Below are 12,609 nucleotides of genomic sequence, written 5' to 3'. Positions count from 1 at the left end.
TGCCCAAGAGGCACAAAAAGTGTGAACAGGAGTGAGAAGTGAACCACTCTAGCCGACGTGTCCTACATTTGATTGCATGTTTTCCATTACACCCAGACATGAATGCAATAAATAGTACTGACAGTCCATTTTGCACCCTAACGATGAACACAGAAACCCTTTTAGGCTTGCTCATTATGTTTGTCTGTGAAAAAGCACTGCAATACATTTATAGATGCTGGCACTGGAGGACCTGTTACCCGCAGCTTTGCACCAGCAGAAACAAGCCAAGCTAGGGAACATTTGTCTTTTCTTTTCTCCTGAATGCTCAGAAATACATGGCTGGATGAAGGGTTGTTCTGCTACAAGGCTTAAATGCTTTTTAATCCCATGGTTGAGTGACCACTTGCAGTTCTGCCCAGTACTCTGCCTGCCATTTGCAGGTCCCTCTGAAGTTTCTCTGCCACTTGCTCGCCTTTCTCTCCCTTTCTCTCAACACCCACCTCCTGTTTTGTATGCGAGTCCCAAATGGTTTTTAATCAAACGCCTGCTAGTACTGCATAAAAAATAAATAAATAAATAAATTTTTAAAAAAGGCGTGACTTGTTTATTTCACAGAGTTAAAACTGCAAATACTGGTTATAGACCTGCCTGACTTCAGTGAATTATTGTCAATGTTATGAAACATTATGGCAATTACTCTGCACACACTGCAGGGATTTTTTTTTTTTCCGCATATTGCACTTGGTTGCATGGTGTCCTTGTTACACTTAAATAGAAAACCTGTACTGTGGTGTGGGTGTAAATTGGACACAGTACTGGAATTTGCACCACTGCTCTGCGAAGGACAGACTCTGTGTGTGTGACAGTTATTGTGGTGGTGCTGCAGCAACCTGCAGTGGATGTCAAAAGTTGTACTAAATAAGGTAAGGCAGTTATATTTAAATCATAACACGAGATGTGGTCTTGGAGAAGATAATGGGAGAATATTGCACATTTGTAATGAAAAATTATGTCCAAATCATAAAATAATATTGAAAGGGTAGTTCAAGATATTTTAAGTTTGTTTCTGATAAAAGGTCATAAGAAGTTTATATAAATCCAGATTAGTTGGCCCCAGAAGGGAAAGCTGCCAGCTAGTCTGAGAGGAACCAAGACCAAAGGGTACTTTTAATATACTGAAGCACATTCAGTCTGAAAACTGTCACAGTGGTTAGTGTGAACATTCAAGTTGAGGGCAGAGGTTGTTTTTTAAGCGAATAACCAGAATAAAGAAGACCAAGGAACACAGCAGACATCTCACAGATAAAACTGTCCTACACCATGCAAGGGGCATATAGTAAAAGCATGGAAGTGCTCTGGTCAAAAAAGACCAAAGCTGAATCATTTGCAAAACATTATGTCAGGCAGAAACCTCTGCAAACCTATGATTATTCACACAGAAAATGCAAGTAAAGGGAAACGCTCCACCTCTGATCTCCCCAGGAAAACAGATATCATGTCCATCCGATGTAGGAATGGCACAAATTTGGAAATTGTGATGCAATTTCTACAAGACTTTTTTCAAAATCTACAAGGACTTTTAAATCACTTTTCTACAAAAATCTAAATTTAATTAAAATGTTATGTTTATTGCTTAGCAGTAAGTAGTCAACAAAATGTGCTTTTTTGATTTTCCATAACAGAAAAAAATACAAATGTATAGTTCTTGTGAGCTTTGTTGCTCACATCAACTATGAACTTACTTGTTTTGGCTTTTGGGGCAAATAGTTTGGACACCACTGATGTCAGGTCAGAGAAGACCCAGCAAGCTTAGAAATATATAAAACAGTTTTCACTTAAACCACTATATTTTTGGCATTTCATTCCGCTTCATTTTACCTTCTTCAACCCTATCGTGGTGACACACAAATTGCTCAGCTGAGAAAATGGCCACAAATTTATAATAGTGTCTTATGAACATGTATGTTTTTAATGTCTGCTAATATTGTGTTGAATCCCATGAATATGTGTATATCCCATCTAAGCTAGTTTAATTGCTAAAATCAACTAAACCTTTTAAACTTGATGTTAGATTTACACCACTATGAGGTTTTGTTTACCTTTCATGTTGATACATGATATTTGTCTGGGACTAGTAATGGAAACAATTTCACAAAAACTCACTTCAAAAAAATCCCTTTAAATAATAGAAACCTGACCAATCTTTCCAGCTCTTCAGCCTCTGTGTCCAACCGATCTGGATTTGCAACAAATGAAGTTGTCCAAGACAGAATATATCCATCAACTCTGAAAATACAGAACTATCCCTTTAAAACATGCCAAACGAATAACTGCTATGAGATTCTCTATCAAACGGCGACTTTCATTTCAGCTTAAATCCTTCAAATAGGTTTCCCAGAAGTTACGCATCCTTTTCCAGAGTAGATTTGAAATGAAGTTATAGATAGCTCAAAGCAAAATCAAATGAGGACTTCACATCTACAAACTGCTGGGAAGAACATAACAGCTCACTCACAAAGCAATGTCAAGAGGTTTGCCAGATGAAAGTAAAAGTTGCTTTGAGAGTTGCAGGAAGTACTGACAAAGTTTATGAAGAAGAAAGTAAATGTCTTTTTAATCCTCAGCAGCAAATGCAACAATGAGGGAGCCTGCACGCTTAGATATGTCACCCCCGGGGCAGGCTCTATACTTAAGACTTACAACAGCCTCATTATCTCCCTCAACTCACATCAGATCCTAGCAGCAGTTTGTCACAGGCAGGCTCCTCTCTGCCACCAGGCATCAGACCAATTCTCCTGCAACACTACTGTACATAATTGCCATATGGACAGCATTTTGGAGCCAGACAGAAGACTAAAAAGCCCTCCAGGCAGATTCCCCAGATAACTAAATGAATATTTTATCTCATTTCCATCTAATTTGCACTGCATTATAATACAGGAGTGAATTTTTTAATTAATTGATAGAACAGATCAAACACAGGTTTGCACTTTGATTTTTTTTAGGGATGGAGCTGTTATTTTGATAATTTGCATGACTTTTTTCCCATGCCAAGCCTTTTTATCTCTTGGAATTTCAGCATGTCTTTATAGCCACACTATAATAAAACATACAGCAAATTAATAACTGTCAGCGCGCATAAAATGCCTGTCTTGGTTGTGTGAGCACTTCCAGTGAGAAGATTTTTCTTTTTTTTTTTACCTGCCACCCCACTGATTAATTAATTTCACACTGTTTAATTAAATCCACAGTCTGGGGAGCCTGGGCAGCACCACGGGGAGCCGCATGTGAGCCTTGTGCGTACAGAGATTACTAAAGAGGGTCTGAGACTCCTGCTCCCTGGCTGATGTTGACGCTGACGTCACCCTCTGGATACCAGAGCCTGATTGTGTCAATGTCATCCTGCAGTTGTGAGCCTTTTCTGCCGGGGACATGATAGCATGGCTCCATGTGTGGATTTCCAGCTTCCACTTCCACTAGCACAGAGAAGCTGAGCATTTCACAGTATCATCCTGAAAGTAGCCTTAAGATTAGACAGTATTTTGAGCTTGTGGTATAAGGTCAGCATACAGAAGCTGAAAAATTACACAGATGTGTTTCTGTATAGATAAGAACCCGTATCAATATCAAGATGGACTGCTGTGAGATTTTCACAGCATTATGACCAAAATACAAACAGTTTAAGAATAACCAGGAGCTTCAAGCTGCAGTATTTTAAAAAGAATATGCTTCTTAAATATTTGTTAAAGCTGTCCCTATTTTATAACTATCTTTTATGAGACAGATAATCTGTAAAAATAAATAAATACCGTACCTAAAAAAATTAGCTCCTCTATCTTCTCCCGGTCAGAAACAACCAATAAAGAGCCAGGAGGAGGGTCTTGGCGCTGTGGGTCATCCACATGTACTTGCTGCTCAATGTGCTAATGGCAGAGAAGTAACTTAGAGGAAAATCATTTATCCAACATCATCTGTGGCCATCCTCACTAGCCTGAGCATTCAAGACAAGCTCAGGTGTCGGAAGAAGCTATAGAGCTGCAGAGAGCAAGGGGGACAGAGTGAGCAGCGCATACACAAGCTTGATTGACTGCGCTAAGACCCTCCTTCAGGTTCTGATTGGTTGATTCTGACTGAGCTGTGTATTTCTGCACTTAGAACAGGGAGCGCTGGGACAAGGCAGAGGAACTCAATTTATTTTTCATAGATTATCTGTCTCAAACTGTACTGTCACTGACAGTTTTAACAAATATGTAAAAAACTTATTTTTAATAATTAAAATTACATATTGCAGTTTTCAATACTGAGGCAGGTGTGCAAAATGACGAAAGACCCAGACAAGCTAATCAGAGAGAAAGTGGAACAAGTGTGGTAGGAAGAAAGCAGGGAAACTGAGAAAAAGAGGTTAATTATTACAAAGGAAGATTAACTCCAACTCAAAGAATCTACAAAGCAAAGGGGAAAAGTCCAGCAATAATCCAGGTGACATAAATTTACATATACAAGAAACAGAGCATGAGAATAAACTCAGAGATTAAACTCAAATAAATGAACTATGGCAACAACGTAGAGAAATGAACTGAATAGGACAAAACATATTAAATATAAATATAATTCATTTTTTAATTATGTGACTTGTTTCATGAGAAATAAAGAATTAAAAGGGGAATGATTTTTACTAAGATGAGCTTGCAGACTTGAAATGGTGATTTTAATCAAAAAGCACTTCAATAGAAGCTTAGATGCAGTTTACAGTTAAAGAAAAAAAAGACAGAATCACAAGCCACACTTTTGTGTAAGCATCACAAACATCTCCAGTATTCACACATTTTTATTCAAGCTGCAGAGTTTACTGAGACGTGATAAACTTTTAATCAGCATTCCTGCACGCAGACTGATACAGCATAAGCTCGGGGAGCGACGCACTGTTTGCGCCTGCCTTGTCCTGTGACAGGAAGACCTATCAGGTGCTAACCCTCCCTCCCCCAACCCCCTAACTCCCTCCAACTCCCCACCTCCATCCCTCCTTCTCTCGCTCTCTCTTCTCCTGACCTCATTCTGTCATCTTCGTTTTCCTTCCTCCCCACTCTCAGGTCTTTCGTAAAGTGTCTCCATGCATTACACATTTAACAATGTATTAAAAATAGGCCACCATCAATCAGTTCTTTCAGCGGCAGAGACTGAATCTACTCGTGGCACCAATTTGATATGTTTTTCTCCAGGTTCAAGGAGGAAATGACAGCGGTAAACTTTTCACATACTGCTCATAAAGCCGGAATGAAAGCAGCATTTAAGTGATTAGAGAGCGCGCGGATGTAATTTTGAATTTACATTTCTCTTAATGTACACATAAACATACATAAATACATACATATCCATATATTATTATTCATGAATGTAAGCCTTAAGCTGTGACAGGATACATGTTGATGGGTGCCAAGTTAACACTGCATCCAAAACAGTGATTTAAGGAGTGTGATGCATGATACAGGAAAGGTACAAGGTGAAGCCTGATGTAATGGTTGGAAGCGAGTCAAGCCTCAGGGGCAAATAATAGTGTGAACAGTCTCACTCCAGGTTGTTCACGCCAAAGCAGATGTTCAGCTGACGACAGCATTACAAAAGACAGTGCCCCGTGTTATTCAGAGGCTCCTTGCGTTATTGGGTTGGCATGTCGGAGGCTGTCGAGCTGCAGACAGGAGGCCCCAGTTTGGTATTTGTTTTGAACGCCATACTTATTTATTGAAGAACTATAGACGGGATCAAAAAGTATTTTCACGGTTCCACAGGACTTTTGTTAACACAGTAAGGTGTTAACAGGTGGAGGTTCCTTGTGAGCTTTGATGTTGCTGCTTTGCTCTGAGGCTTGATCCTGCATTCTGGACTTCAAAACAGACTGTGCTTCATCGTTGGCACGGGCTTGAAGAGGCAGACACAGACTGCACAGACATGCCTGGAGGACCACACGGAAAAAAAAAAATTCAGCTAGCACACGTCAACATCACAGGGAGAACATCTTACTCCTGTCATGTAGAACTGATCCACAAAACAAGACGGAATTAGTTTAGAGAGGTAGATATTATAATAAAATGGATCGGTTTTATTTATTAATTTATTTATAGTATGATACTATCAGTGTAGCAAAAAAAAAAAAACAAATAACAAATGCTAGATGTGAACTGTTGTGGTAACCTAATGTAAGTCAAAATGAATCTGTGAATATTTCCAATATCTTCCTCTGCGCTTATAGTACAATAAAGAGCTTTAAATGGCTCCTCTTTAAAAAAAATGCCTGCAAGTCACATTTTCTTCTTCATAGCACGTCAGTTTGATTCACAGACTATCTTGTAGATTGCCAAGTGACGTTTTTTTTTCCCTGATAATGTTTTTCCAGGTCATTTTCACTTATTACCCCCTGAGGTGTGCAGTCTAGCAGCAGTCTTTACAGACATGACTCCATTACGATGTCCCACACACGCACACACACAGCTCATTCAACAGACACCTGCAATGTTCTTCACTTATAGAAGTCTTGTCTGAACCGTGGCAACACTCACCTTGAAACATCTCTTGAATCTTTTGCTGACGATGTACAATGCAATAGGGTTGATGCAGGAGTTCAGCGAAGCCATGTTAATGCCGAAATAGTCAAGGATGAGAAAGGCACTGGAAGGACAGCATACTTTAGGAAAATGACCTGCAGTACCTTGCATAAGAATTTCATTTCATATCCCATTCAACTGCTCCGTAGGTTTTCATACTATAGTCACAAACTAAACTGTATTTATTGAAATTGCACGGGATAAACAACATAAATTACAGAGTAGACATGAAAGAAAGAAAATAGGTTGTTTCAAATATGAAAAGTTTAGTGCGAAAGTGTTTTGATTCCAGGGAATCAACACACTTTTCTCTTACATTTGAACTGTAGATATTTTGTACAGCTCTTTCAGAGTTATCATGGGTTTCCTGGTTCTTCCTCAGAAAAGTACAGTCCTTGCTTGGCTTGTCAGTTTAGCCATGTTTTAGTAGGTTTGCAGCTATGCCATACCTTTTACTTCATCGAATAATGGATTGAACATTACTCTAAGAATTGTTTGAACCTCGAGATGTCATTTTATGACCTATTCCTGATTAAACTTCATTGCAGCGTGATTACAGTTTTGTTCCAAATTGTTTGCTGTGATCCTTGGTCTTCATCATACCGTTTCTTTCAGGAATGTTCAATAGCAAATTTCAAAATATTTGTTTTTACACTGAGCTCAAATTAAACCGGCTATGTGACTTCTGATTGTGTTAGGATTTAAGGGGTATCAGTCTAAAGGGGGCTTAATATTAATGCATGCCACACTTTTCAGATTTTTACTTGTAGAAAAAAAACTATGAATTATTTACTTTCAACAATTTTGTACTTGATTATATTGGTCTATGAAATAATGTGAATTCAAGTTTGTAGTCGTTACTGCAAATGAATATTTTTGCAAAGCCCTTCTAAAATAATCAGGTCTCAGTTATGTAGTGAGTTTATTTTAGATTTGTGTAAATCTAAAATAAACCCTACCCTAACCATAACCCATACATGTGTGGTTTAAAGATGACATCAAGATGGCATGATGTTACACGGTGGTAGTACCATCATGCTATAGGTATGCTTTAATCTGTGGCAAAGACTGAGGAAAGTTTGTCTAAAGCAGTGAGACACAGCTCTAAAGGAAACATTGCATTGCATATGAACGTTTGCCACACCTTTCAGATTTTTCTCTGCAACATATTTTGAAAACAAATGATAATTTTCCTTCCACTTCAAAATTAGGCACTACTTAATGTTGCTCTATTATATAAATGTATACATTTTATTATTTTCACCTTTAATTCTGTGGTTGTGTGACAAAATGCAACACATTTTATAGGTTATGAATAGTTTAGTGAGTTACTCCATTATAGTTTAAGTTTCAAAAAAAAAGCAACAACAATGCTCACCTAAGTAGCTGGCACCTGTTAGGATCCTTCTCATCATATATGGTCCATTTCAGGATTCTGCTGAGGTACAGGGGTAACCAGCACAGCGCAAACACAGTAACCAGGCAGAAGACAGTTTTGGCGACTTCTCGTCTCTTTGAAAGGAAAGATTTAATATACATTCAAATTAAAATGGATACTATTATAGGTTACAAAATTAAATTGAAACTAGAGGATAATCTTATAACCTGTTTAATGTGGTCACTTAATGTATTCTCCGTCTTCCTTAGCATCTTTCTGGTCATCAGCGTGTAGAAAATTGCAGTCCAGGTTAGTGGCATGCAAAAGTAAAAGCCAAAGAGCCACCAGTCCTTTATGGATTTATAGAACTGTAAATTAAACAAGACACATGGCAGAAAAACCGTCATTGTCCATGGCAATGGGACAGCACCAACAGTACAATACACGTATTTATAGGTCAACGGGGACATCAATAAAAGCATACTTGACATTTCAAGACTTGCATTTGATAAAATTTGAAATCTTTATTTTGTGCTGCTGAACAGCACGACATTACCTGCATGAACTGTGTGGTTTGGATGGGGCGAAGCAGACATATCCTCAGATGCTTCTCTTTATAGTCCATTGTTATCATATCAAAGCCGACAATTTCAGGGACAGCCAGCAGGATGGAAAAAACCCATATCAGGGTTATTTCAATCATTGTCCGCATAGAAACCCAGATGCCTTTGATTTGATTCCAGGATACAACAGCGCGGTATCTGCAAAATCAATGAGAAAATGTCATGGCTTGGGGAACTTTTTGTCTGCAGCAATGAACAATTTTTTTTATTTCCATTTTTTCTAGCTGAAGAGCATTTCAAGGACTACAGCTGAACAAAATGTGTCTGCTTGATGAAATACAGATTGTAGCCTCAAAACACTATTCTCACGGAGGCGACAAAACAGCACAGCTTATCTCCCTACCTGTCAACACTCAGGGCACATAAGCTCAACACAGTAATCCCAACAGAAGTTTTTTGGATGAAGGGGACAAGTTTGCATATTATTAAACCGAACGGCCAATCCTCTGCCAGGAGCTGCAACAAAGACGAGGACAATTCGGTTAAGAGAAAGAAGAAGAATATCAGGATTGAAGTCTTAAAACGGAACAGAATGCAGAAATGCAGCATAGGGTGCAATGTGTTTTTCTCAATGTTATTACACAGCATATGGCAAATAACTCACCCTGTATGAGTTGATTGGAATGTCTATCACAATGTGGATCAGATCCCCTATAGCAAGGCTCGCAATGATAATGTTAGGTCCACTTCTCATGGTTTTGTTTGCATATATGACTTTCAACAGAGCAGAATTCCCCACTATTCCAACAACAAACACCACCACAGAGACCATAATGTTGACATATTTGAAAGCGCCTCTGATTCCAGGAGACTCTAAGCACATGGGGGGCTGTGCTTTTTTTCCTCCCGTTGCTTGGGTTGGAAGAACCGAGATGTTGGATTGCTGTTTTTCCAGTGCCGAAAGACCAGGGGAAGCTGTTTCATACGGCGTGATTACAGGGAATGGGTCTGAATGCTGATCACCGGCCTGTAATGCTACAAATATATTTCCAAAACACAGAAGGAGAGTCACGGTCCTCATTGTTTCTGATTTCCTTAATAAAATCCTGAAGGATTTTTTTGTTAAATCTGGGCTAAAAAAAGAGAAAAACACAATAATTAGCATGTATTGCCTTTAGATTTGCAGCAAAGCCATTGAGGTAATGGAAAAGGATTAATTTAATTTCCTGATCAAAAGGCAGAAGGAAATGATCAAACGGAGCTGAAATAGTGTGATACAGTGAATTATTTCAGCCTACCTTCAGTTGTACACACTCTGCGTGAAGCAAGTCGCTGTAAAACCTTAAGTAAAAACAGACTTTATATTTAACACAAAAGACAGCGCTCTGTTGCTGTGCCTGTTATAAACGTTCATATCCAACTGAGAGAAATCAGGGTTTTATAGACTAAAGTATTGTTGTCAGCATTACTCATCTATCTGTCAGTAGTGACTGTAATTACGCCCCTTGATGCATCATTCTGAATGAAAGGCTGGTGGTGAAGTGTACTGTCTGTTATCCAGGAGTGAGATCATTTCAGTTTGCAGTGGGTATATAGTTGTACAGTTTCTCCATCTTACTTTTTGTAAAACTTGGTGTCAAATACGCACTGAAATAAAGTTATTTAATTTTCACAAAGTGCTCCAAAATGTGTATTTTAACCTTGTGAGAAATGTGTCCTCGAGCTACAAAGCATTCCACACACTCTTTCAAGTCGTCGTAGATTAAAGTAACGAACAGAAGGGGGAAATAATCTTTTGAAACTATGTGACATTTTTGATGATCTTGATGCACGGATACTGCCAGGCAACAGCGCTTGAACAAAAACAAATAGGATGGGGGATCGAAACTGTACCGTGTTCAGTCAGCTTTCTCTGGAGACTCTGCTTCGTTTGACATATCACGTTTTGAAAACATGAGTCTGTCTCCGTCCCGGGAAGAAGCTGCCTCTTCCTCTCCCGAGAGTCCCAGAGAAGGTGACTTCTCCTCTCGACAGCTTTATGACAACTTGGAGAGCCTGGAGGAGCATGAGACATGTGACGACAAGAGAGGCCCCATTGTTAATAACGTACCCGACAACTACTCCAGCTCCCCTTCGGAAACTCAGATCTGTGCTTCGCCAGTGACAAATGACCTTGAGAATGTACGTGCTGGCATTTCTTCCGAGGAGCAGATTGAAGAAAGTGAGTTGGAAATGGAAAAAAATATGACAAATATATGGAGTCAGTCTGTCTTTATGCTCTACATGAATCTAATTTTCTGTTTCTTTGGCGGGTAGGCCACTCAAAAGAACCAGAAGATTCAAGTACATCGTTGTTAGAAGAGAAACTGTAAGAAAGTAGTAATATAGAAATGTTTATTTTCTTTTTTTTCTCTTTTGCTCGTTGAAGGCTATATGTATTTACTGTCATTGTCTTCCTATAACTGTTGTTAATCACCATTACATTGTTTTTAACCTTTTTAAAACCGCTCTTTTTTTAAAAATCCTTAAAAGTTATAAAGTCTAAGAAATACTTACAGTGAAATACATTCAAATTGTCTTGTATAGTTTAGGGTTTTAGATACCCTTTCTCCACTTACTCATGATCCGAATTCTTCACATCACTTATGTTGCATACTTGTAATCATTTTGTACTCCTGCAGTTAAATTATGTATTATTTTAATGGATCATGGAAACAAATGTTCTTCAAATACTAACATTTCATGGATAATTGAATTTAGATTTCAAATTGTGGCCTTAGTTCTTTTAACTGTGGTTCTGATCCCAGTTTCGGTCAGGTAACTCACAAAATGTGACCCATAGTTATGGAGCACAAGATTGTAATAAATTAGGGAAATAACAAGGGGGCTTCTAAAATCAAAAATACCAATGGAGACATGCAAAAAAAAAAACCCTGCTCAGCCATTTTAACAAGTTTGATTGTTGGAATGCCAATAATGATTATTTCCACAGGTTTTTAAGAAAGATATGAATCACTAAAAAAATATGTTATCTTAAAATTAATACTCTAATTTACATAGTTTTCTTAATCCTTTGAGATATGTATTTATTTATGAATTGCTTTTTTAAAATTTTCATTGAGCATATCTAAACTCGTTTATGAATATGATCTAAAATATTCTAAAGAAAATGGGGCATAATATGTATGAGCAATGTTACGCATGCTATTGGCCAACCAATCCAAGAGCGTCATTTGTTTTTCTTTGGTGGTGATTGGCTGTAGCCCATAGAAAGGAGAATTCAGGGTTTGCATCCTTCGAAGGCCGAGAATAAACGACGACCGGAAGAGAAAAACTGTGAATTCGGACAGGTGTAGCCTTCGGCCCAGTTTACACGACAACAATTTCGGGTGAAAACGGAAGAGTTTTGTTGCGTTTGTAGTGTACATTTACACTACCGCCGAATGTTTTCTCTGACAACGGCACAGATTGAATCCAGAGTGCAATGTTTCTGAAACGTACCGGTGTCCGTAGTCTTGTAAACGGAGTAAATGGATCTTTTCTGCCGGGGAATCCCTGGCTCATGCATAGTATGACGTAAAACATAGCTGCTTCCTACTAACCACAGAAGAAGAAGAAACTATTGACAATTCGTGTTCCCCCATCACACACGGTTCCCTCAGTGTCTCTTCACACTTAGTTTCAAGGAACCTAGCACCAACTAGAGGCGTGGCGAGAGTATTGCACGTTTTCGATGTGTACCGTTACTGTGTAAACAAAGATTCTGATCAGAACGTCTTCATGTAAATGTAATAACAGAAACGGAACAAAAATTCAATTTTCGTTGGATCATTGTCATATAAACAGGGTCTTCGGCTAGCTGTTTAGCCTCCACCGCAGCTTATCTCGTGTTGCCTAGCAACCGTTACGGCGTGAAGCTCAGAGAGCAGCAAAAGAAAACAAAACGGAGTCGTAGTTTGTTTTTCAGCTATATACTCCTGAAATCTGTATTATTCTTCACCTTTTGTAGTAAAGGCTGTTCTACAGTAAAATAATAATAATAATAATAATAATAATAATAATAATAATAATAATAATAATAATAATA

General features: G+C 38.4%; 1 protein-coding gene across 1 annotated transcript; it reads right to left on the bottom strand.

Annotated features, from left to right (window-relative positions):
- Positions 1-5,019: 5,019 nt before the first annotated feature.
- Positions 5,020-9,882, bottom strand: LOC102222598 (endothelin receptor type B-like). Its single transcript, XM_005799383.2, has 8 exons — positions 9,821-9,882; positions 9,187-9,655; positions 8,926-9,038; positions 8,516-8,720; positions 8,187-8,327; positions 7,960-8,093; positions 6,537-6,645; positions 5,020-5,932 (listed from the first exon to the last, which is right to left on the bottom strand). Exons 2-8 carry the CDS (start codon positions 9,601-9,603, stop codon positions 5,777-5,779), a joined length of 1,275 nt encoding a protein of 424 aa, XP_005799440.1. The 5' UTR covers positions 9,604-9,655; positions 9,821-9,882; the 3' UTR covers positions 5,020-5,776.
- Between the last annotated feature and the right edge of the window lie 2,727 nt (positions 9,883-12,609).

The sequence above is a fragment of the Xiphophorus maculatus genome, chromosome 7 (genome assembly GCF_002775205.1).
Source record: "Xiphophorus maculatus strain JP 163 A chromosome 7, X_maculatus-5.0-male, whole genome shotgun sequence".
NCBI lineage: Eukaryota > Metazoa > Chordata > Actinopteri > Cyprinodontiformes > Poeciliidae > Xiphophorus > Xiphophorus maculatus.
This window is presented reverse-complemented; position numbering and strand designations above follow the sequence as displayed.